General features: G+C 39.9%; 1 protein-coding gene and 1 pseudogene across 2 annotated transcripts in view; both read left to right on the forward strand.

The window, feature by feature from the left end:
• The first annotated feature begins 2,457 nt into the window (after positions 1-2,457).
• The window catches only part of LOC308524609 (speckle-type POZ protein-like), a 31,382-nt pseudogene continuing 7,255 nt past the window's right edge, over positions 2,458-26,584 (forward strand). The window contains exon 1 of the transcript in view: positions 2,458-2,899. The product of the transcript in view is annotated as a speckle-type POZ protein-like (transcript). The remainder of the gene's footprint in view (positions 2,900-26,584) is intronic.
• Positions 25,185-26,357, forward strand: LOC308524697 (upstream-binding factor 1-like protein 1; the record flags this gene model as incomplete). The annotated part of the gene is made up of 1 exon (XM_081099264.1): positions 25,185-26,357. The coding sequence occupies one exon, from the start codon at positions 25,185-25,187 to the stop codon at positions 26,355-26,357; it is 1,173 nt and encodes a 390-aa protein (XP_080955390.1).

Genomic DNA, 26,584 nt, shown 5'->3' on the forward strand with positions numbered 1-26,584 from the left:
TATATGCAAATTTGCATATTCACTAAATTTATTTGTAAATCTAAAAGTAATTTTCATGGTGTTTTCCTTGCCATTCATAGACTTGCACTGAGAAGGAGAAATTTGATTCCTGTCAGTTGAATGTTCCAAGCAGAGTTTGAATAAGGAGAAGCTCAAACAGTAAGTAAGTGTCTTCACCATGGTATAGTATAAATGTTTTTTGGCATTTTGGTGCCACTTGTTGGTGACTTCGCTGTTTAAAACTGCCCTCACCTGCCAGAAGCCGATCCATCCTTTCTGCTTGACACAGTTGCTGCAGGGAAGGAAACATCTGCACAGCATATGTTTCAAGGGACCTGGCATATATGGCATACTGTTCTTAATATGTTTGCATCCCTTCTTGGCACTATGTTTTAACCAAGGTCACCTCTCCGAGAAAGGTTGTTTCCCCAGGTAGGGATTTTTCCCTGAAGTTAGGGAGGGAATAAAACCCCTTAACTAAGTGCCAGGCAGATAGTTAATCACTTTAACTATGAACAATCACATTAGGAGTAATTAAAATGTTAAACCAAATGTAGGAAGCTAATTTTTAATAATATCAGTTCATTTTGTTTGGCGTCAAAATATTTTCTAAATATTCAAATGACCCTTGGCAGAAAAAGGTTTCCTACTCCTGCAGTCTAATCTGTTTACACTACAGGATATTCTTTGCTGTAGACCACAAGCTTAAGCTACATAATCTTTACTCCCTGGAATGGAGATAAGAAATGCCCTAACCTTTGGAATAGAAATTGATAGGATTAAAATCAACTGGTATAAATACAGATGTAACAAGACTGTAAAACACAGTACCTGGCTGGAGATCTTGGATAGAACCAGGCGAGAGAACCTAACCATGTTGGTCAACTGAACGCTGCCTCTGTGTCATTCCTTCTTTGCCGACTCCCTCCACACTTTTGGGAACCCCTGGACCTGCTGGGGATGGACCCCAACACTCATCTGGGCTATGCCTTATGGAAATAATGTATCTGTTAGATAAGCTTCCTTAAGGAATGAGCTCTAGCACTGTAGGCCATGAATTCAATGTTAATAAATAAGTAATATATATTAACTAAGATGTCTTTAAATAGAAACACACATAAAACAAGATGATGTACTAACTGATGGATGGGCATGCTATGACCAGAGGCTGGAAGGAGACTAACTCTGTATTATTGTTAGGCAGAACTATAGCGCCTAACTATAGTTCTTTTGTTAAGCACTATAGTGCTTCAGTACTTGCTAGTCGAATGTTTGTGCCACTTTAAACATGAAGGGAAATTAATATAAGTGAGTAATATCTGTCACTTTAAAAAGAAAGTAATTTGTTTTTAGAATGCAATGAAGAATATATACTTACAGATAATAAAAGTAATAGATAACCCAATAGAAATATGATCAATTTTATGTACAGCTTATTTATGGCAAAGAAAATTAAAGAACAAAGAAACAGGAAAAGATGCTAACTCTAATTACTGAAGGGGAGAAAGAAATTCTATTCAAAAGAATTATTTTTTACACATGAGATTGATAAAATTTTTGTAAATTTGATAATAGTCCCCAAGTATTGGATAATTAGTGATTTCTTTTAAATGTTGGAAAGGGAAGGTGATTAGATTTTTAGGGAGTTTCCCTGGTGGTCTACACCAAAGAATATCCTGTAGTGTAAACAAAGTAGACTGCAGGAGTAGGAAACCTTTTTCTGCCAAGGGCCATTTGGATATTTAGAAAATATTTTGAGTGCCAAACAAAATGAACTGATAATATTAAAAATTAGCCTCCTACATTTGGTTTAACATTTTAATTACCCCTAAAGCCTTGGGAGGGCCAGAACAAATGATTTTGGGGGCCTTATATGGGCCTCAGGCAGGACGTTCCCCACCTGTGGATTAGAGGATCCATTTAAGAAATGCCTGGCACTCACACAAAACTCAATAAATATTATTAAATGAATCTTAGGTAATTATTGAGCATCTGTCTACTATGACAGCATTTATGTTTTATTTAAATTAATTTTTATTTTAGAGAGGAAGAGAGACATAGAAAATCAATGAAGACAGAGAATCACTGAATTGCTGCCTCCTGCAAGCCCCACACTGGGTATCTAGCCTGAACCCTGACCATATCCCCTGACCTGGAATGGAACTGAGACCTCTTGCTTCATAGGTCGGCACTCAACCACTGAGCCACACCAGCCAAGCAGCATTTATATTTTAGATGCATCATTCAGACAGTTTTTAGAAAGAAAGCCTGAACGTTGCCAGCAGTCTGAAGCCAGTGCAGAAGGACAGGTACCAGCAGCTGTAGGCCCCGCTCTGAGAGATTTCCTTTTAGGCAAGACAACATTCATCTTCCCACTACTGACTTAACGTGGGTGAAAAGAGAACAGAAATCTTTGTCCTCTGACTTTGGAAATCTCATTTAACCTTCAAACTTGCAATGTCAAGGGTTCCAAGTCCGCCACCTCCAGCAGAAATGGCGAGTGGCCCTGCAGCTGAGAGCTGGTGCCACACTGAGATCAAGGTAGTGAAATTCTCCCACATGTGGACCATCAGTAACTTTAGCTTTGCTGGCAGGCAGTGGATGAAGTCATTCAAAGTTCAAACTTTTCATCAGAAGCCATTGCTCAACTGAAATGGTGTCTGAGAGTATACCCAAAAGGGCTAGATGAAGATAACAAAGATTACCTGTCACTTTATCTGTTTCTGGTTAGTTCTCCGAAGCGTATATTTTTGGCAAAATTCAAACTCTCCATCCTGAATGACAAGGGAGAAGAAACCAAATCTTTGGAGAGTCACCAGGCATATATGTTTGTACAAAGGAAAGACTGGGGATTCAAGAAATTCATCCATAGAGATGTTCTCTTCGATGAAGACTACAGGTTTTTTCCTGATGACAAGATGACCCTCTTCTGTGAGGTGAGTGTGGTGCAAGATTCCGTCACCATTTCTGGCCAGAGTACCAAGAAGATGGTGAAGGTTCCTGAGTGCCAGCTGGCCGATGAGCTAGGAGGACTTTTGGAGAATTCCTGGTTCACAGACTGTTGTTTTTATGTTGGTGGCCAGGAATTCCAGGCTCACAAAGCTATCGTAGCAGCTCGTTCTCCAGTGTTTAGGGCCATGTTTGCACATGCAATGGAGAAGAGCAAAAAGAATCTGGTTGAAATCATTGACATGGAGCCTGGAGTTTTTAAGGAGATGATGTGCTTCATTTACACATGGAAGTGATTTAAGGAGAATATTGTTTTAAAGAGAAATAAATGTCTGAAGAAACATGAGTTTTCTGACTTACATTTTAAATAATGTAGGTAATGATTGGGCTGGCAGAAAGTGACACTGGGCATATAAGAAATATGAGGAGTTTGGGGAACATCTCTATTTAACTAGTATGAGGACCCAGTTTTAAGTGAAATGCATTTTTAAAAGCATGATTTGTTATTTGGTGCTGATTATTATCATTTTAAATATGTTTTTATTGATTTCAGATAGGAAGGGAGAGGGAGAAAGAGATAGAAACAGCAATGATGAGAGGGAATCATTGATGGGCTACCTCCTGCTCACCCTCTACTGGGGATCAAGCCCGAAACCTGAGCATGTGTCCTTGACGAGAATCAAACCTGGGACCCTTCAGTCAGCAGGCCTATGCTCTATCTACTGAGCCAAACCAGCTAGGGCGGTGCTGATTATTAGTAGTAGTAGTAGCAGGGAAAATGGCAGAGGTGCTAGCCTCCATTCAGCAGCAACCTCGGTTCTTGAGTTCTGGCTAAGAGAAGAATTAGGAGGCAAGACTCAAACTTTAAGAGAAAGTTTATTTAGAAAGTCACAGAGGTAGATGAAATGAGCCATAAAAGAATTGTGCTCAGGAAACAAGTTACCAGGAAAAAAGAAAAGGAGGGTCCTTTGACATTAGTGGGGAGAGAGAGAGAGAGAGAGAGAGAGAGAGAGAGAGAGAGAGAGGCACCTTGGGAAATGTAAGTGGGAGGAGAGGTTTGGGCTTACTCCAGAGGGGGGAGGTGAAGAGGGAGGTAGAAAGAGAGAGAAAGAAAAAGAGAGAGCAGTCCCTGGGGAAAGACAGGGGTAGAGAAAGGCCAAGCTGTGCTCCATAAAGAGATCTATGCTGGGTCCTCCATTTTGAGGGATTTTATTTCATTTTTTGTTAATCCTCCCTCAAGGATATTTTTTTCCATTTGTTTTATTACTTACTTACTTACTTACTTACTTACTTACTAGAGGCTCAATGCATGAAATTGCATGCATGAGTAGGCCTTCCTTTCCCTCAGCTTCGTCGGGAAGGACAGAAGGACATCTGGTCTAATTAGCATATTATGCTTTTATTATTATAGATTTTTATATTGAGTGGAAGCAAGGGGGAGAGATGGAGAGAGAGAGAAACATCAATGGGAGAGAGACATATAAATTGGTTGGTTGCCTCCAGCACCAGCCCTGACTGGTAGCCTGGAATAAGCCTGCAACCAAAACACATGCCCTTGACCAGAATGGAACCCGAGACCCTTCAGCCTGAGGCTGAGGCTTGAACCACTGAGCCAAACTGACTAGAGCCTGAGGACTTTTATATGAGATCAGGAGAGGTTCTCAATAGAATATTTATCCACTTTCCCACTGTCTCCTCAGGCTCCTAGTCTCCACTGATTGCTTGGCACCACGGGAAGGGGTCATTGGTCCTTGCAGCTGGTCCTGGTGTCAGCCAGGGCTTCACTCTGCCGGGTTTTGCTGCTTTTCTGGGCCTGGAGCTGAAACACAATTGAGGCCTAGATGTCATTTCCAGGGCTTAATGCTTAAGGGAGCCGTAGAACAGGGGCTTGTAGTGTATGCCCCATTGCGGGGCACCTGGGGCTCTCACCCTGGTGACCCTATGCAGCTGGGCCATGGGCTCTGCTCTTCTCATGCCTATCCCCCTACTACAATTATGATTACACCCATAATCTTATCATAATCTTATCACAAGTAGTGCTTGATAATCATTATTGAAGACTTCAAATATACAACAATTCTCTTTAATTTTTTGTTTCTTTGATTAATTGCTATGGCTAAAAAGAGAAGAGGGCTAATTAAAGCACATTGGAATAATCATGTGAGTAGAGACTGTGAGACTCTGATGATTCTGACAATGTTTAGTTTCCTCTTCATTACTCTTAAAGTATTCACATACTGTTTTGTATAAATCAAAAAAGTCGCCAGGCCAGTGTGGTTCAGTTGGTTAAATAGAGCAACATCCCATACAGTGATGGCAAACCTATGACACGCGTGTCAGAGGTGACACGTGAACTCATTTTTTTGGTTGATTTTTCTTTTTTAAATGGTATTTAAATATATAAAATAAATATCAAAAATATAAATCTTTGTTTTACTATGGTTGCAAATATCAAAAAATTTCTATATGTGACACAGCACCAGAGTTAAGTTAGGGTTTTTCAAAATGCTGAGACACGGAGCTCAAAAGGTTCACCATCACTGTACTAGGAGATCCCCAATTTGATTCCTGGCCAGGACATATACCCAGGTTTGGACTCAATCACCAGTGGAACATGTGCAGGAGGAAATCAGTCCATGTTTCTCTCATCAATGCTTCTCTCTCTCTCTTCCTCTCTCTGAAAACTTTTTTTTTTAAGCATATGTAACAAAAGGAAATACGTCAGATAGGTTCCATCAAATGTTTTGGGATGTGGATTCTGATTAAGATGAAAAAGAACATCCAAGGTGAAATGCCTGACAATTACATAATAATGAAAACTGAAGTAAAATACCTTGAGCTAAGTCAGTGACTGGCAGTGAGTGTTAGATGGAATATTAGAGCATGCAGGACCCAGAACCTGGAACTGTAAGTTATTCCAAATACCTGAAACTCAAGCTATTTGGAGAAAATAAGACCTCAGCAAATTGAGGTTCTTTCTTAAGCAGAAGAAAAGTGTGCAGGAGGTGGATAGTGTTGATTAGAAAGCCAAGAATAGTTATTACAGGTTGTGAGAGCTTTCCTGGGTCAGCTTTCTGTTTGTGTCACATGCCTATCAAGCTTGCTCTTCTCCGGACACACCGTTACTGAGTCACATCCTGAGTCACATTTTGCTTAGACCTTTGTGTCTCCTGGGCAGAAGAGGAAACTCCTGATTTTCTTCCCTCAGAAAAATGGACTCAGACTTCCCACAAAACTTCCCTAAAGAGCTCACCTGTGCCATCTGCCTGAATTACTGTATAGACACAGTCACCATGGGCTGTGGGCACAGCTGCTGTTGTTCCTGTCTCTAGGTATCCTGGGAGAAAGCAGAAAGCCCTACTTGCTGTCCTGTGTGCAGGAAACCATCAGAGCAGAAAATCTTCAAAACCAATATTATCCTGAAAAATGTGGTTTCCATTTGCCAGAAAAGCCAGTCTGCAGCAATTCCTGAGCCCTGAGGAAAATGGGTGTGGGATGCACAAGGAGACAAGCAGATCTTCTGTGAAAATGACAGGAGCCTGCTGTGCGCACTGCTCTAGCACTCAGGAGCACCAGGCTCTCAGACATGGCTCCGTGGAAAAGGCTGTTGAGGAACACAGGGTGAGTGGTGCCCTCAGAGCACTTAGAATGCTGGAGGAGAGCACAGCAAAGAGGTGAGAGTTCAATCTTCCCCTTCCTGACTGTATTGATACCCACTTCAGAATCAATAATGAAGCTGTGAGGAAATGCACTGGCTTACCTGTCTTTTTGCACATTACAATTAAATATGGAACTGCCATTGGACCCAGTGATCTGACTTCAAGAAATATATACCAAGAAACCAGAAACTAGAAAGTATCTATTCACCCCTATGTTCATAGCAGCACAATTTACAATAGCTAAGATCTGGAAACAGCCCAAGTGCACATCAGTAGATGAGTGGATAAGAAAGCTGTGGTACAATTAAACCATGGAATACTAGGCAGCATAAAAAAAGAAGGATCTCTTACCCTTTGAGACAGCATGGAGGGTACTAGAGAATATTACACTAAGAAAAATAAGCCATTTGGGAAAGATAAGTATCACATGATCTCACTCATATGTGGAATCTAATTTATCAAAATAAAGTGATGAATAGAGTGGATCCAGAGACATAGAAGCATGAAAAAGTGTTTGGAATCTTGGAGGGAAAGCAGGGGAAGGTTGTGGGTGGGTGATGATGAACCAAAGAACTAGAAGTCATGTATGCACATAACCCATGGACACAGACAACAGGGTGATGAAGGCCTGGGGCAGGAGGTGGGGGCAGGCAGGAGGGGTGCAATGGGGAATAAAAAGGGACATACTTAATACTTTCAATTACATATTGTATAAAGATTACAAAAGAAAACTATGGTGGCAGTGACAGGCACACATATCCTGGGCTTGCCTTTCCCCTTTGTGACCTCTCACCAGGGCCCTGCTTGCTGGGAGTAGGGCTTTCCTGAGCTCTCCTGTTTCTGAGGACTGGTTTCCTGATTTGTAACTGGCAGGCTCCATGGAGAGTGCCTGGGGAGGAGAGAACCCTCCGGGCACCTGCTGTTTCCTGCTCTTCATCTCAGTCAGGCTCAGCGGCCTCCTGGGCATTTCTCCCACTCCTGCCCTGGTTTCCTGGCAGCTGCAGGTTTTCTGTGCTGGGGGAGCTGAGGGGGGCTAACCTGCACTCAGGGCCGTGTGGGGGTCACAGAGCTCTGCTCAGAAGCCTTGCAGGCACTGGTGCCTGCCCCTCTCCTGCTCTGAGCTGCGCTTTCCTGTCCACATCAGGCCATCATCACCATCAGCCTCCCAAGGCTTCCTCACCATCTTTACTGGGTTCTTCCTATCGGTGCTTTCCCATTGGCTGAGGTATCTCCAGGGTTGGAACAGAGAAGGAACCCTGAGCCCCTTTGCAGCCCACACCTCCACTCACTGTGCTCCCTGGTACTTCTGAGCTTTCTGCCCCGACCCCACTCACCTCCAGGGAAGTGTTTGCATCCTATTGATGCCCTTCAGGCAACAAGGCTGTGCCACCATATCTCCCTTTGCTAGGCCAGCTAGTTAATGCTCCCTCATCTACTTCGCCTTTGCAACAGTCTCCTATTGATTCTCTAAGCTCCCAATCTCCTACCGACTCCTCTCCAGTCACACCACTCAGCGTGTTTACAGGGTTTTCCTCTGCTTTACCTTCATATGAGTAGGATTTCTGGGAGTCATGTCTAAACAGAAGTCATCTAATAGGAAACATTTAGAGAAATAAACAAACTCATTCTTTAAGTTGACCTGGAAAAAAAGAATATGGAAGATTCATCATGAAAATTACATAGCGAAAGGCCTGGATATATTACTGTAGAGCTATAGGACATAAAACACTGTAGAGTTGGGAATAAAAAGGTTCTCTCTTGGCCTTTCCCCTTTTTCATTATAATGAGTGCAGTCTTTTGAGGAGCCTCAGGAACCCTTGGCATCTCCAGTCCCTTCTACACCTGGCCCTTTGTAAACTCCTGGAAAGCCTCTCATTTTACTCCCTAAAGTCCCTCCTGGTCCCTGAGCCAAGGCTGCTCCTGACACTTTCCAGGGCTAGTGGAGCCTAAGGGCTTTCCTCAGCCCCTCTTGAGAGCCAGTCCTTGGGCAATGGGAGCTGTTTCCTCTCACAAGTCCCAGGAGCTAGTGTCTGAGAAGTTGCCCCTGCAAGAGCTGGGTTCTCTGTTCCTCTGGCACCACCTACAGGTAACTCCCTTGCAGGGCAGCCTCAGGGAAATGGGGATTTCTCTGGTTTGCTCCAAGGACACCAGAGGACCCTGCTCCCCATCTAGGCCTTGAGCAGGATTTCTTGGACCCCACTAGTAGCTAGATGCAGGACCAGGGACAGTACCTATCTTCTGAAGCTTGTCAGTGACCTGCCCTGGACCACAGGTTCACTGCCCCTGAGCTAGATTTCAGAGATGCACGTTCCCTTCCATGGCTCCTCTGGGATCCAGGGACTAACTTCACCTTGATATACTCAATATTTACCAGTAGACGCATTTGAACATATAATAAAATATTTTTCAAAAAAAGAAACCAAGCACCTTAGGTGGTTTGGCTCAGTGGATAGAGCATTGGATTTCGGACTGGGTTAGTCTGGGATGTGATTCAGGTCAAGGGCACTTACCTGGGATGCTAGCTCCTCCCAGGCCAGGACCCTGGTTGGGGCCCATGCAGGAGGCAACCAATTGATGTGTTCTCTCACATAGATATTTCTCTCCATCTTTTTCTTTCTTTTCCATTCTCTCTAAAAATCAATGAAAAAATATCCTTGTGACTCCCTAAAAAAAAAAAAAGAAAAAAAAATTCAAAAATATCCTCAAATGAGGATTAAAAAGAACAAAACAAAAATAGCAACTTGAATTATTATCAGTCTCATTAGCTATCAAGAAAAAAATATAACTGTAATCCACAAGAACTGACTAATAATAGAATGACAGATTAGCCTTTTTAAACTGAAAGATTATTTACATACCATAAGCAAATACCACCAACAACCATCATAACTCTCCAGGCACCGATAGCCCCAGCCACCCTAACATCCCTTCAGTAACCTCCAGGTGGGCTGGCCATGCTCAAGTGGGGGTGGTAGAACACTTAGTATAGATGAGACGGGTGGCAGTTGACAATGCTCAAATTCTAGACCACAAATCAGGTCACAGAAAGGCAAGACCCTGACAGGTTGCCTCCTCCCTGGCTCCTCCATTCTGCAGCAACCAGGACAGGACTATGGAATCTCAGCCACAAGAGAGCTTCTGTGTGTACATGCATGTTTCTGTGTGTGGAGGTGGGCATGCCTGGACAGACAAGCTGAAATCTACCCCCTCCTACCCCCCTCCCCTGCCCCATCATCCCCACACTTCTTAGGGCTTTAGTTCACTTTCTAAATGTTTTAAGAAAGCAAAAGATAACCCATAAATAGAAAAAAATATTTTCAATACATATCTATCTTAAATGATTTGTATCCAAAGAACTCTTACAATTCAAAATAAGACCAAAAATCCAATGATCATTGTACAATTTAGAGGACTTGAGTAGGCACTTCACTAAAGAAGATATATGGATGGCTACCAAGGACATTGTCTTAGCCTATTTGTACTTCTGTTACAAAAAGACAGTAGACTGGGTGGTTTATAAACAACATCAATGTGTTCCTCACAGTTCTGGGTGCTGAAAAGGTCAAGGTCAATATGCTGGCTGAATCAGTTTCTGGGAAAGTCCAATTTCCTGTTTTATACACGGCTGTTTTTTTCTTTCAGTTTTACCAATTAGGAGAGGTGAGGGAGCTTTCTGAAGTCTCCTTCTTAAGGGCACTAATCCTATTCATGAGGGCTCCAGCCTCATAAGCTAATCACCTCCCAAAGGCCTTTTAACCTATCAATAGTTTTAGGTAGAAGGTGATGAGTGAAGAATGAAGTTGTGATTTACTGCGATTCTAAATCCACTTCAGCTGTCTGGGTTGCCGTATCTTACATAAACTCAAGGTCACTGCTTGCAGGAAAAAAAAAAAAAGCTGAGATATATCTTCTTAGACCAGTGGTTCTCAACCTTCCTAACGCCACAACCCTTTAATACAGCTCGTCATGTTGCGGTGACCCCCAACCATAAAATTATTTTCGTTCCTACTTCATAAATGTAATTTTGCTACTGTTATGAATCATAATGTAAATATCTGATATGCAGGATGTATTTTCATTGTTACAAATTGAACACAATTAAAGCATAGTGATTAACCACAAAACAATATGTAATTATATATGTGTTTTCCAATGGTCTTAGGCTACCCTGTGAAAGGGTTGTTCAACCCCAAAAAGGGTCGAGACCCATAGATTGAGAACCGCTGTCTTAGACAGACCTTTATAACCTGTGACTATGACAAGGTATAAACTGAAAGATTATTTACATAATCTTTGACAGTTTACCCCTTCTTTTACACAAATATTCTCCCCCACAATATGGAAACTGTTATATGTGTGCTATGTAGATATGAAAGCAATTGAGGTGATAATGCCTACAATACTAATTCATTTTTAGTGAGGTCTGTCTCTCTTTTATTGACTAAAACACCTTTTATGAGTCCTAGTCACAGACTCATTTAAAACCCAACTTCTCAATTACATACACATGTATATGCACATACAATTTTTAAGTTACTGAATCATATTTATGGTATTGGTCTGTTTAGTGACATTGGACATAGTGACCATATTATGTTTTTCAACCCATGAATATGGGATATTTCCATTTACAGGACTCATAGTTCTTTCCTCTGTTGTTGTTTTTTTTTCAATAGCGTTTTATAGTTTATATACACAGAATTATATAACTTTTATTAGATTTATTTTTAGGAATTTCAGTTTCTGAGCATAAAACATGCATTGTAAATTTCCTTTCCAATTTTTTTTTTGTTTGTTTAGAAGAAATTCACTGATCTCATTTCTTCCTAACTTCATTAATTATAGATTTCAGGAAAATTTCTAATTATGCAATCATGCTGAACTAATAATATAAATTATGATGGCTTTCTTTCCTCTTTCTTCTTTCACGTGTCTAATTGCATTGAATAGGAATCCATCATAGTGTTGAATATATGTGGTAACAGCAGAAATTCTGTTGTTTTTTAATAAATTTTTATTGATTTCATAGAAGAAGGGAAAGGGAGATAGAAACATTGATGATGAGAGGCAATCATTGCTTTTGTGCCTCTTGCACTCTGCCCACTGGGGATGGAGCCCACAACCCAGGCATGTGTCCTGACAGGGAATGAACCTATGACCTCTTATTTCCAGGGCCCATGCTAAATGGCTGAGCACCATCAGAAGGCTTAGTCCAATGATTTTGAACTTGCACATGGCAGAGGAGTAGCTTTTTCCTGCTTATTGCCCCTCTCATTCTTAGCCATAGCAGGGATTCAAGCCTCTTTAGTCATTGTTTTCCTGGGGCCTTTTTCTGGGGAAAGATGAGGGGGAAGGATCCTCAGTTCAGTCATCAGCTCTTCATTTTCTTTTTTAGTTGTACACAGCAGATCCCTCTTCCTTATTTGAGCTCTTAGGAATTTTTTATTTCTCTGTGTTTGCATTTATCATTTCCACTAACCTATAATCTGTAGATTCTAGGGGTTTTGCCTTACCTTTGAAGACTGGGTTTGGGGGAAGGGAATTGAGTGCTACTATGGTACATACCAAAACTTAGTATATTTATTTATTTTGATAAATATGATTTCTTATTGATTTCAGAGAGAGGAAGGGCAGACGGAGAGAGACTAACATCAGTGTTGACAGATAATGATTGATTGGCTGCCTCCTACAGGCCCTCTAAGGGAATCTAGCCTGAAACTCTGGCATGAGCCCTGACCAAAATTCAAACCAAGTCCATCTGGTTCATGGGTGGAGACTCAACCATTCAACCACACCAGCCAGACTAGCTGCTCTATTTATTATTTGAAGTAAGAACCAGATTACAGGGCCTGGGTTATAGAATGTTAAAATGCTGTGTGACAGAATGAGAAATCTAGGAAATATTAGTGCAAGTGAGTGTTGGACAATTTCTTTAAGGGACAGCACTAGGTAACAGCACTACAGGAGGGCACACTGCCCACAGAATTAATTTATTTTTGCTGGAAAATGAAACTCTTCTGCTATAAGCTTACGTGGGTGACTTGCAACAAGTTGATTAATGTTTGAGATGATTTTCTGAGAATTAATTAATTTTGGAATCGTGTAGGTCAATGACTCTTCTGTTGAGTGTTTCCTTCCCACATCCTGCGTGGGTCAGGGTTCAGGAACTGGAAGCAGAGCCGCACACAAATGAATATGAAAAGACAAGAGATAATTTGGAAATATTGGGGGACCAGGCGGACAAGTCCAACTCAAGGGGAAGGACTTCCTCCCGTGCTCAGACCTTACCAAGCTTTTATTGATCTGGGATGCACCCATAGCATAGCCCTTAGGCAGGTGACCCCTGGCAACAGGCAGAGGAGCCCATCAGCAAGGATTTACATAATAATAATGGGGGAGTAGTTTCAGCTACCACTGTCTGGACAAACAGAGGTGGCGCCTAGCTCCAACCTTTGCTAGGGCTTCAAAGGCACCCAGCCTTGGGGAAGGTGGGGGTAGTGTCTCTGTTTATGCTTATCAGATAGTGAAGGCAATAAACAATTTCCCACTCTTCCATTGGTTTACAATCCTGTACATTGAATTAGAGGGAAGTAGCTTTGCCTCTTTCTAGAATATGTGGTCTTTGATGGCTTTTACATTTGTTTTTCCATAAATCTTAAAGTAGAGTTACTTAGATTTTCACTTTTTAAACTTCTCTCAAGGTTAATTATTGTCATAGATTTTAAAAAATAGGACTTAAATTCCAAAACATTTGATAATGTGGAAAATAATTCATATGGTGGTGGCATCAATAACTTGCTAACTTGTGATGGGTTTCAACAAAATACAGGTAGCACGGCACCTCTGTTAAAAATAATTTTCTACAGCATCTATGAAATAGTGACTACAGTTAATACTGTATTGCATATTGAAAAGTTTCATGTTTCTCACATTTACATTCTGTTAGGGTGTCAGCCCCCAAGTGTTTTCTATGTGTTGTAACCCTAATTACCTATCAGACTATAATCTGTATAATCCATTTAAGGTGGTTATTTCCTTTTGTAGATTTTAGCCAATCTCAGCAAGTGGGTGTGGCCTAAGGGGAGTCATATAAAAGGCCCATCTGTGCAGATCTCTCTCTCTGACTCAAAGAATGTAAAATATACACCCCTCATCTCTATGCCAGTAGTCTCTACCTGTCTGGCCTCTGTACTGACAAAGCAAACTGATTGGATTAACGTGGCTCCTTTAATCTAATCTTTTTTGGTTTTAACTTTGAACTCCTTAAATTACGAAGAGAATTTATGCTTGAATTTTAATAGCAAAGCCCTTCCTTTACAAAACTATAAATAGTAAAAATATTTTGTTACTTATAGTTCAGAAAAACAATTTTTTCCAAGTCAATTTAGTCCATCATAATATCTCCACATTTTGAACAGGTGAATGTCCAAGTTAATGGTGTTAATTAGCAACAAGTAATGGATTGATTAAAAAGAATAATGCCATGCCATTGTGGCTCAGTTGGGTGGAGCATCATCTGGTACAACAAATGGTGGTGGATAAGATTCCTGGTTAGGGATAAGTTTATATTTTGGTTTTCACACCCAGTCAGAGTGCATGCTGGAGACAGTGAATCTCTGTTTCTCACTCATCTCTCTCTCTACCCATCTTTCTCTCTCTCTCTCTCCCTCTCTCTCTCTCTCTCTCTCTCTCTCTCTCTCTCTCTCTCTTTAACTCTCAGGAATAAATTTAAAAACAAACAAACAAAAAAACCCTGGCATGTAATTTCTACACTAAAAAATCCAGGGATGCAGTTAATGGAAGTATTACTGGTTCATCTTTATTTCTGATATTCTCCCATTGTGTCTAATACTACTTACTGGGTAGCCTTAGAGTTCAGATCTATTTCAGAGTTTTCAAAAGTAGCCTGGAAATGGAAAGTTTTAAAGAAATAGCAAATAGGACTTTTACAAGGGTTTTATAATTAATTGACACATTTGTATTTCAGGTTAATGTGTATGAAGATTCTTACATGCATACATTATGTTGAACATTTTAGGGGGTTTATGATTTTCATAATTGCATGAAAAAATAGAGAAATCTCTTTTAAGATCTAAAATAAATCCAGTAGCAATATGGTAGTAAAATAAAAAAATAATCCAGTAATTTATTATAACAAATAGTAATATATTACAACTACTCTAATCACAGATATATTCAATATTGATGTCATTTCCATTAACTAGGAAATCTACTTGTTTGCTTGGAGAAGATCCAAGCACTCCAATAGGTAAATTGAAGGTATTTGTATAATAGAAAGTGGGTATGAAGGTATTTACTCTAAATGCCATACTCACCAGTGTCTCCTATGAGTGGTTCCACTTCTGGAAGTTCTTTGGATATCAGGGTCAGTAGGAAATCTCTGTGCTCAACTGGCAGCTCCAACCTCAGTCAGTCTACCCTGGAGAAGAAGTGAAATGGCCCCTGCACAGATGGGCCTTTTATATGATTCCACTCACCTAACGACACACCCACTTTCTGAGATTGCCTTAAGTTTTCAAAAGAAAGTGACCAGCCTGAATAGATTACACAGATAGCACTTAGATGGCTACTTAGGTTTAGAATGGATAGAAAACAAGACTTGGTGGCTGGCACCAACAGAATGAAAATGTGTGTTGTGGTAAGATGCAAGAAACTTTCCAATATGCAATACCTTTTCATTACTTATAGTTGCCATCTTATAGATGCTGTAGAAAACAATTTTTAACAGAGGTGGCATGCTACCTGTATTTTGTTGAAACCTATCACAACTTAACAAATCGTGTAGTAGGTTTCATGTCTTCAGAAGGTGGGGGAGGGTGGCTGGGTGGGAAGAGCTTAAAGAACTTGTGTGCATATATGCATAACCCATGGACACAGAATATAGGGTGCTGAAGGCCGATGGAGGGTGGAGGGGGTGGGTTAGGAAGAGTCAATGGGAAAAAAAGGGGGATATCAATGTAAGCAAATAGAGAAAGAAGTTCCATTTTTCAGTAAAAATCAAATAATTCTGTGAGAGGCTTCCCTCCATAATTGCACAAAAAATAGTGGAATCTCATTTTAGACCTAAAAAATCTAGTAGTATGTGGTACCAAAATAAAGAAAAATCAAATATCTTATTATAACAAATATATTACAATTGCTCTAATCACAGATAATTTAAATATTGATGTCACTTTAATTAACTAGAAAATCTACTTGTCTACTTAGAGAAGATCCAAGCACTCCAATAGGTAAATTGAAAGCATTTGTGGGCATGAAGATATTTACTCTAAATCCATATGCCACAGAGACACAGTCTACTAGGAGTGATCTCACCTCGGTAAGTTCTGGCAGCTCCAAATGTGGTCAGTCTACCCTGGAGAAATGGCCTCTAGAGCAGTGATGGCGAACCTTTTGAGCTTGGCATGTCAGCATTTTGAAAAACCCTAACTTAACTCTAGTGCAGTCACATATAGAAATTTTTTGATATTGGAAACCATAGTAAAACAAAGATTTATATTTTTGATATGTATTTTATATATTTAAATGCCAATAACAAAGAAAAAACGAGTTCAAGTATCACCTCTGATACGGGTGTCATAGGTTGCCATCACTGCTCTAGAGAGATGTGGTGCTGGGGTCCAACCCCAGCAGGTCCAGGGGTCCCCAAAGGTGTGGACGGAGTCAGTGAAGAAGGAATGACACGGAGACAGCGTTCAGTTGATCAGCAGCCTAGCCAGGATCTCTAGCCAAGTTCTGGTTAGGATCTCCAGCCAAGTTCTGGTTAGGATCTCCAGCCAGGTTCTGTGTCCATGTTCTCTTGCTAGGTTCTCCAGCCAGGTTCTGTAGCCAGGTTTGGTCACCAGGTTCTAGTCAGGTTCTCTTGCCATGTTCTAGTCAGGTTCTGTAGCCAGGTTCTGTCTCTAGGTTCTTCAGCCAGGTTCTCTCGCTAGGTTCTGTCTCTAGGTTCTGTGTTCTGTTGGGGGCATACACCCTAACAGAATGTAAATGTGTTTGAAGTAAGATGCTTGAAACTTTCAAATATGCAATACAGTATTATTAACTATAGACACCCTATTATAGATGCTAAAGAAAATTATTCTTTAAATATATTTTTATTTCCTTCAGAGAGGAATGGAGAGGGAGAGGGAGAGAGAAACATCAATGACGAGAGAGTCATTGATTGGCTGCCTCCTGCAAGGCCCACAATGGGGATCCAGCTCACAACCTTGTCATATGCCTGACTGGGAATTGAACCCTGACCTCTTGCTTCATAGGTTGATGCTCAACCATTGAGCCACGCTGGCTGGGCAAAGTAAATCTCACTTTTTAAAAATTATTGAAAATAAATGATAAATCCATCAAAGCCACATACACTAGAAAGAGGTGAAGTACATGCCCACTTACTCAATGTATAAGATTGTAAAGGAATGTAAGGGTCATTGACCAGCAAATGATCCCAAAATTAATTCTGGGAAAATTTTCTCAAACATTCCTCAACATGTTGCATGTCGTCTACAGAAGCATATAGAGGAAGAAGTTTCATTTTTCAGCAAAAATCAAATAATTCCGTGAGATGCTTCCCCCTGTAGTGCTGTTACATGGTGCTGTCCCTTACAGGGATTTGGCCAACAATCACTTGCACTACTGTTTCCTGGATTTGTGATCACGTCACACAGAATTTTAAAATTATATAACCCTGCAATCTCATTCCTACCTAAATAATAAGTATAGTAACTAGCCTGGCTACTGTGACTCAGTGGTTGAGTTTTGACCCATGAACCAAGAGGTCAAGGTTTGATTCCAGGTCAGAGCACATGCCTTGCATTAAGGTTTGATCCCCAGTAGAGGATTATAAGAAGCAGCTGGTCAATGATTCTCTCTCATAATTAATGTCTCTCTCTTTCTTTCTTTCTTTCTTTCTTTCTTTCTTTCTTTCTTTCTTTCTTTCTTTCTTTCTCTCTCTCTCTCTCTCTCTCTCTCTCTCTCTCTCTCTCTCTCTCTTCCTCTCTCTGAAATTAATAAGAAAACATATTTACAAAAATAAATATAGGAAGTAAGTCATCATAGAATATCAAATAAGAAAGGAATCACAGGTTCAGTCATCTGCTCTTTGTTTTCTCCTTCAGTTGTACACAGCAGATTCCTCTTCCTTATTTGAGCTGTTAAGATATTTTTATTTTTCTGCATGAATTCATCTTTTCTACTGACCTATAATCTCCAGATTCTAGGAGATTTGTCTTACCATTGAAGACAGGGTTTGGGGGAGGAGAACTGAGAAGTTACTATGGTACCTAGCAAAACTTAGTTATGGTGGTTTAGTACAATATTTATTGATTTATTACTTATTTTTATAAATTTATTTGTTATTGATTTCAGAGAGGGGAAGGAGAAGGGTGAAAGAGATAGAAACATCAATAATGAGAGAGAATCATGGATGGGCTGTATCCTACAACCCCCCTACTCAGGACCGAGCCAGCATCTCAGGTATGTGGCCTGACCAGGATTCCAACTGTGACCATGGGCAGCCTGCCCACAAAATTATTTGATTTTGGCTGAAAAATGAAACTCCTTCCTCTATATGCTTACATAGATGACATGTAACATGTTGAGGAATATTTGAGATAATTTTTCCAGAATTAATTTTGGGATCATTGCTGGCCAATGACCCTTACCTTAATTTACAATCCTATTCAGTGAGTAAGAGGGCAGGTACTTCACCTCTTTCTAGGAAATGTGGTCTTTGATGGATTTATTATTCATTTTTTAATAAATTTTAAAAGGTGAGTTTTATTTAGATTTTCACTTTTCAACTTTCCAGGAAAGTTAGATTATTTTCATTTCATATAGTTATAAAAATCAGCCTTAAATTCTCAAACATTTTATAATTTAGGGAAACAACTTACATGGCAGGGGTATCAGTGATTTGTTAATTTTGATAGGTTCCAACAAAATAAGGTAGCATGGCACCTCTGTTAAAAATAATTTTCTACAGAATCTTTAAGATGGTGACTATAGTTAATAATACTACATTTGAAAGTTTCATGCATCTTACCACAAAACATTTATATTCTGTTAGGATGTAAGCCCCCAAGTGTTGTTTTCTGTGTTGTAAACCTAATCAGCCATCTTACTACTATCTGTAATCTATTCAAGTTCAGGGTGGTTACTTCCTTTTGAAGGCAAAATCCAATCTGAGCAAGTGGGTGTGGCCTTACCTGGGTGGAATCATATAAAAGGCACATTCACTTCTTCTCCAGGGGAGACTGACTGAAGTTGGAGCTGCCAGTTGAGCACAGAGGTTTCCTATTGACCCTGATATCAACAGAACTTCCAGAGGTGGGACCATTCTTAGTACACACTAGTGGAATTTAGAGTAAATATCTTTTTTTTTTTTTTTGGGGGGGGGGAGCATTAAATATCTTCATGCCTACTTTCTCTTATTACAAATATTTAAAATTTACCTGTTGGAGTGCTTGCATCTTCTCTAAGTAGACAAGTAGATTTCCTTGTTAATTGAAATGACATCAATATCTGTGATTAGAGCAATTGTAATATATGGATATTTGTTGTAGTAAATTATCTGATTATTTTTTTATTTTAGTACTATATTGCTACTATATATTTTAGTTCTTAGAAGAAATTTCTCTAGTTTTTGTGCAATTATGAAAATCATAAACACCTAAAACATACAACATAATATATGCATGTGTCTTCATACACTTTAACCTAAAAAGTGTTCAATTAGTTAGAAAAACCTTGGAAAGGTCCAATTTGCTATTTTTTGTTTTGTAAGGCTCATGTGTCTGGTTTCTGATTTTTTTTTTTCCCTTAACAGGCACATTTTTATTTTTAATTTTTTAAGTACATTTTTATTGATTTCAGAGAAGAAGAGAGAGGGAGAGAGAAATGGAAAGATCAATGATGAGAGAGAAACATTGGTTGGCAGCCTCCTTCATGCCCCCCACAGGGGATCAAGCCCACAACCCAGGCATGTGTCCTGACCTCCTGGATCAGAGGTTAATGCTCAACCACTGAGCCATGCTGGCCAGGCTAATTGCTGTTTCAAAAGGAAAGAGGGAAATAATCCCAGTGGGGAAACAAATCAACCAACCAAAACAACCAACAAGCAAAAACCAAACCAAATCTATTGTAAATAACCATGCAATGAACATAGGGGTGCATATATTCTTTCAAATTAGTGTTTTGGGTTTCTTTGGCTATATTCCCAGAAGTGGAATCACTGGCTCATAGGACCGTTTCATTTTTAATTGGGCTAGGGGTCTGGTATGCGGTTGGGACCCTTATTTCTCAAAGAAGGACTCTGCAGCAGAGATATCCCTCCCGATGAAAAACAAACCACATATGGGTGTTGGACCAGCCTGTTCTGCACCTCCACTCCTCCTATCAGTCTTTATGTGCTTTCTTCTTCACTTCTCTAGTTGTAGGACTTAGAATTAACCAGCTTTCAGGTGGTCTGAATAATGGTTGTTTTGTATTTTAGTTGTGATTTTGATGTGTTTGGGAGCTGGTGAGTGCCAACATTTACCTACGCCACCATCTTCTAATGTATCTCAATATTTAATAGTATGTTGAAAAATTCTGTACTAGAGAATTTTTTTAAATTTAATTTATTTATTGTTTAAAGTGTTACATATGTCTCCCTTTCCCCTCATTGACATCTCCCCAGCTGATCCCACCCCCAGCATGTGCCCTTACCCCGCTACTGTCTGTGTCCATTGATTATGCCTATACTAGTATGCATGCATACAAGTCCTTTGTTTGATCTCCAACCCCCTCCCCCTAAACATACCCTCTCTTGCCTTCCCTCTGAGGTTTGACAATCTGTTAGATGCTTATATGTCTCTGGATCTATTTTTGTTCATTGGTTTCTGTTGTTCATTATATTCCACAAATAAGTGAGATCATGTGATACTGATCTTTCTCTGACTGGCTTATTTCGTTTAGCATAATGCTCTCCAGGTCCATCCATGCTGTTGCAAATGGTAAGAGTTCTTTCTATTGTACAGCAGCACAGTATTTCATTGTGTAGATGTACCAGAGTTTTCTAATCCACTCATCTGCTTATGGCCACTTAGGCTGTTTCCAAATCTTAGCTATTATAAATTGTGTTGCTATGAACATAGAAGGGCATATGTCCTTTCTGATTGGTGTTTCTGATTTCTTGAGATATATTCCTAGCAGTGGGATTACTGAGTCACATGGGAGTGCCATTTTTAATTTTTTGAGGAAACTATAAAAATTTTCCACAGTGGCTGCACCAGTCTGCATTCCCACAGCAGTGCACCAGGGTTCCTTTTTCTCCACTTGTCGTTTGCTGATTTGTTGATGATAGCCATTCTGACATGTGTGAGATGGTACCTCATTGACATTTTGATTTTTATTTTGATATAGTCACATTTGTTTATTTTCTCCTTAGTTTCCATTGTCCTAGGAGCTATATCGGTAAAAGATATTGGTATAACATATGTCTGCTATTTTGCTGCTTATGGACTGACTCTTCTAAGATTTTTTTATGGTGTCCCATCTTATGTTTAAGTCCTTTATCAATTTTGAGTTTATTTTTGTGTATGGTGTAAGTTGGTGGTCTAGTTTCATTTTTTTTGTGTGTTCATGTATCTGTCCAATTTTCCCAACACCATTTACTGAAGAGACTTTGTTGGTTCCATTGTATACTCTTGCCTCCTTTGTCAAATATTAATCGCGTATAATGGCCTGGGTCGATTTCTGAGTTCTCTGTTCTGTTCCATTGGTCTGTATGTCTGTTTTTGTGCCAGTACCAGGCAGTTTTGAGAATAGATGTTTGGTAATATAGCTTGATATCTGGTGTTGTGATCTCTCCAACTTTGTTCTTTTTTTTCAGGATTGCTGCAGCTATTAAGGGTCTTTGAACTAGAGAATCTTAACATAGATTAATAGTAATACTTTTATTTAGCCAGCAACTATTGAGAACAGGCAATGAGTAGAAGTCATACATCAATGAAAAATATGAGACTAAAATACTATTGGTTTAAGATATATGCACTGTATATGATTCCCTGAAATCACATTAGAGATCATCTAAATTCATATCAACTAGAGAATTATATATATTTTTACAAAATATACTTTTATTGATTTCAGAGCAGAAGGGAGAGGGAGAGAGAGATAGATACATCAGTTATGGAGAGAGAATCCATGGACCAGCTACTTCCCACATGTCTTCCACTGGGGATCAAGCTGACAACCTGTGCGTGTTCCCAGCATCAAACCGTGACCTCCTGGTTCATAGATCAACACTCAACCACTGAGCCATGAAGGCAGGGTGAGAATGACAGTTTGATTTGAGATTATTGTCACTAATTTAAAACATATCATTTAATCTGTAAACATTATTCAATACTGTGAATGATACATTTGAAAGCATTCTTACATTACAGTGGAACTTTGTTTCTCAAACTTAATTCATTCTGGAAGGCTGTTTGAGAAGCAATTTGTTCAAAACTGAAGCACTTTTTTCCCGTTAGAAAGAATTTTTCCCAGTGAGCCAAAATTGAGTTACTCTGTTCCAGACCCCAAATGATCCCCTGTTTTAACCTTTTTTACATGCAGTACATGTCTAATGTACTGTGTACAAATAAGCAATTCTTTTCTTAAATTTATCAGACCACCCTGGACCAGCCTTAAAGGAATTTTTCCTATATCACTGCCTAGAAATGCTATCAGCAGCTAAGTGGTTTTTGTTTATCCAATCAACAATAGCTGTTATATCTATTTGGTTGCCTGTGATTGTTTTGTGAGCATTTTCACACCCTTAGCAACATTAACACTCTTTCCTTTTTTCTTTCTTTTTTAAAAAATATATTTTTTATTTATTTCAGAGAGGGAGAGATGGAAACATCAATGATAAGAGAGAATCATTGATTAGCTGCCTCCTACATGCCCCTTCCAGAGATTGAGGCCAAACCCTGGCATTTGCCCTTAACTGGTATGGAACCCAAACCCTTCAGTCACAAGGCTGATGCTCTATCCACTGAGCCAAACCAGCCAGGGCAACATTAGCACTCTGGAGGGCCTCTTTATGTTTTAAGATTGTGCTAATTATAGATTTTGGCCAACAACAAAAGCATTCTCTCCTTTGTTTGTTGTCTGAGAGACACTTTGTCACGCTGGGGTATCAGCATAAAGATTTGTCTGGTTGAAAACAGAAGTTTTGGTTCCACAACCAAGACATTTTTTCTATGAACAGCTTAGTTGAGAAATAAACTATTTGAGACGGGAGACGAGGTTTGAATGTATTTCATTGCTTATTTATTTACAGCTTGTACTAGGTACCAAGGAGCAGCCATGATCCAGACAGACATCATTCCTATCTTCATGAAGGCTATAGTCAGGGAGCAAAGCATTGCATAAATAGCTACAGGAATTTTAGTTACAATATGGGTTAATGCTATGAAGGAAAAAAGGGAAGGGGTATAGCGAAATGTAAACTTGGGCTAGGATAAGGAAGTGGCCTTTGAAGAAAGCTTGAAAAAAATTAGGGTGCCTTTAGGTGTGGATCCTGAAGTGGGAAGAAGTGTAATAAGTTCAAGTGACTGAAAAAAGCCATTGAATCTGGAAGGAACAAGAAAGAAAAGTGGAATGTGTTATACAGGTGCCAGAATACTCAGGATTTTGTAGCCTTCAAAAAGTCTTTTTTGTTTTAAATCCTCACCTGAAGACAATTTTTTCCATTAATTTTCAGAGAGAGTAGAAGGGAGGGCAGGAGAGGCGAGAGAGAGAGAGAAACATTGATGTGAGAGGGACACCTTGACTGGTTGCCTCATGCTTCCTGATCAAGGATGGAGAGATTACCAAAACTCAGTTATTAGTCCTTGAGTAGGAATCAAACTTGAGACCCTTGGTGGGTGGGCTGATGCTCTAACCCAGCCGTGGGCAAACTACGGCCCGCGGGCCGGATCCGGCCCCTTTGAAATGAATAAAACTAAAAAAAAAAAAAAAAAAAAAAAGACCGTACCCTTTTATGTAATGATGTTTACTTTGAATTTATATTAGTTCACACAAACACTCCATCCATGCTTTTGTTCCGGCCCTCCCGTCCAGTTTAAGAACCCATTGTGGCCCTTGAGTCAAAAAGTTTGCCCACCCCTGCTAACCACTGAAAACACCAGGCAGGGCTTTCAAAAAAGCCTTTTAATCTTAAATACGTTTTTCTATCTCTTTCCTGTTTTTTATCCAAAGAATTGTTGGTATATAGTTTTTTTTCTATAATATAGTCACCCTTTATGGATATTCTAACATGAACAGTATGATATTTTTATTTTCAATCATTCATTTTTTTTCTTTTCTCATCTCCCCACCCATCATTTTTATAAATTGTGACAGCTAAGACTATTGTACAGAAGCAGTGGTAATGACTGTCCTTGTTCTCTGAGTTTAAAGAGAATCCTATTAAGAATTCCCCATTTATAATGGCATTGGTTATATTTCTTTTAAGTTAAAGGAAGGTCTTTATGATTTCTTTTTGGCATGTATGAATTGCCAGCCATTGCTAGGCTTGGGCTTTGGGACTATTAAGAAAAATAAGGGTGTCCTAGCTGGTTTAGCTCAGTGCATAGATGGTTTGCCTGCAAAATGAAGGGTCTCAGGTTCAATTCCTGTCAAGGGCACATGCCCGGGTTACAGGATCAATCCTCAGTAGGGGCCATGCAAGAGGGAGTCAATCAATGATTCTCTCTCATCATTGATATTTCTCTTTCTCTCTCTCTCTCTCTCTCTCTCTCTCTCTCTCTCTCTCTCTCTCTCTCTCCCTCTCTCTCCCTCTAAGAAATCAGTAAAAACATATTAAAAAATAAAAGAAAAATAAGGGTTACTTGAACACAAACACCGTTATGCCAGTACAATTTATCTGATAACATAGCCCAGATATCTAAGTGACTAATGGGTGTGTAGGTTACACAGGTGAATTTTGGCCATTATAATATATGTGTAGTCTATTTCAGGCTATTGTGGACAAAAATTAAACAATTGTTGTCTTGAAGTCCTTTCCATTTTAAGCATTTTTCTATCATTTTAATATGTTTAACTTTACCATCCTTTGTTTTATCTTATGCCTGTTGAGTGAGTTGATGGTCATATGTTTGGTTCACTTGTAATTAAGACAAGCTGTGGTAAGACAAATGGAAAGGCATGCTAGGATAGAACTTGAGAGAAATTTTATTTTTTTCTTCTTTCTTTCTCTCTTTCTGCCTTTCTTTTATTTTCTTGAGCTTGAGGATGTTTAATATTGAAAATGAAGAATGATGAATTTTAAAGTTCATCTTAATTTCATTTCCAAGATGAGCCAGTTTTCACTTGTATTTTTCCTTTGTAAATTAAATTATAGAAGGGAAATAGCCTAAGTGGGTGTGATCATCTCATTTATTGCATTGAAGAGTAACTTTTCTATCTCCACAGAAACCTAAAATCACACATCGGGACATAATTCACCAGGGAAGTATTGAGAGTGAAGAAGTTTGAGATCCTGCTGGGGTGTTTAAACAGCTAGGAACATACAAGTGGCCGAAAGATTTAGAGATGGCGTTGTCTAATAGCAAAGATAACTGGTGTGAAGAAGACACTGCAGAGCTACTGGAAAGAATGGAGAATAACCTTCCACCCAATGACAACCACACATTCAAAACAACCCAGTCACATATGGACTGGGGAAAAGTAGCTTTTAAAGATTATTCTGGAGAAATGTGCAAACTCAAGTGGTTAGAGATTTCTTATAAATTGAGAAAGATTCGCACTTTGGAAGAATTAGTCTTGGAAGCCAAGGAAAATGTTAAAAATTTCTACAAAAGCAAAATGTGCAAGAAACATCCAGACATGCCCAAGCAGCCCCTGACTCCTTACCTTCGCTTCTTCAAGGAGAAGCGGCCCTTGTATTCCCAAATGTACCCCAAACTCAAGAATCAGGAGCTGACCAAGGTCATGTCTGAGAAATACAAGGAGCTCCCAGAGGAGATGAAGATGAAATATATTCAAGATTTCCAGAAGGAGAAACAGGAGTTTCAGGAGAAACTGGCTCAGTTCAGGAAAGACTGCTCTGAGCTAGTGCAGAACTCCAAGCCATCTGTTGTCCCAAAAAGCAGCCCAACCAGAGGCCCCAAGAAATTTCAGGGAAATGAGAAAGACGTGAAGTCTTCCCCAGAAAATGATTTTTCAGAGGAGCTAAAATTCCACGGAGAGCCCAAGAAGCCCCCCATGAACGAATACCATAAGTTCCACCAGGATTTGTGGTCGAGTAGGGAGCTGCAAGGCCTGCCCCTGAGGGAGCGCATGGTGGAGATTAGCAGACGCTGGCAGCACATCCCGAAGAGCCAGAGGGAGCATTATAGGAAGCAGGCTGAGGAGCTGCAGAAACAGTACAAGGTGGACCTGGAGCACTGGCTGAAGAGCCTGTCTCCTGAAGAGTACGCTGCCTACAGAGAGAGGACCTCTGGGAAGCGTAAGAACACGAACATGCGTGGAGGCCCGGACCCCAAGATCATCAGGACAGATGTGCAGTCTCCACCAGCAGGGACTCTGCCAGGAGGGCTTGCACAGGAGCAGGAGTTGCAGGCTCCAGGGATGGAGTCATCAGGGACTTCCCAGGGATCTGAAGAAAAGAGAGAACATGGGGAAAAGGCAGAAAGCATTGAGTCCTCAGGCTCCAGCAGTGAAGATGTAGATGTAGAATGTGAGGACAGCACCTCCAGCCTCTGACCCACTCCAACTGAGCTTTGTTCACTTCTAAATGGTGAGACAGAGAACTTTCCAACCATAGTCCTTGGCACTGACACCAAATTAAGGGGCTTTTCTCTCTGTCCCTTTTCATTTTTGTCTGTCTCTCCTTCCTTCCACAAAAGAAAATATGTCTAGTTGGAAAGAAATCTTTTGTAGGACATCTGGCTCTCCTCTCTACCTCAAATCTACCCTCCAGAGAAACTCCA

This window comes from Myotis nattereri, assembly GCF_964212035.1.
Source record: "Myotis nattereri genome assembly, chromosome: 9".
NCBI lineage: Eukaryota > Metazoa > Chordata > Mammalia > Chiroptera > Vespertilionidae > Myotis > Myotis nattereri.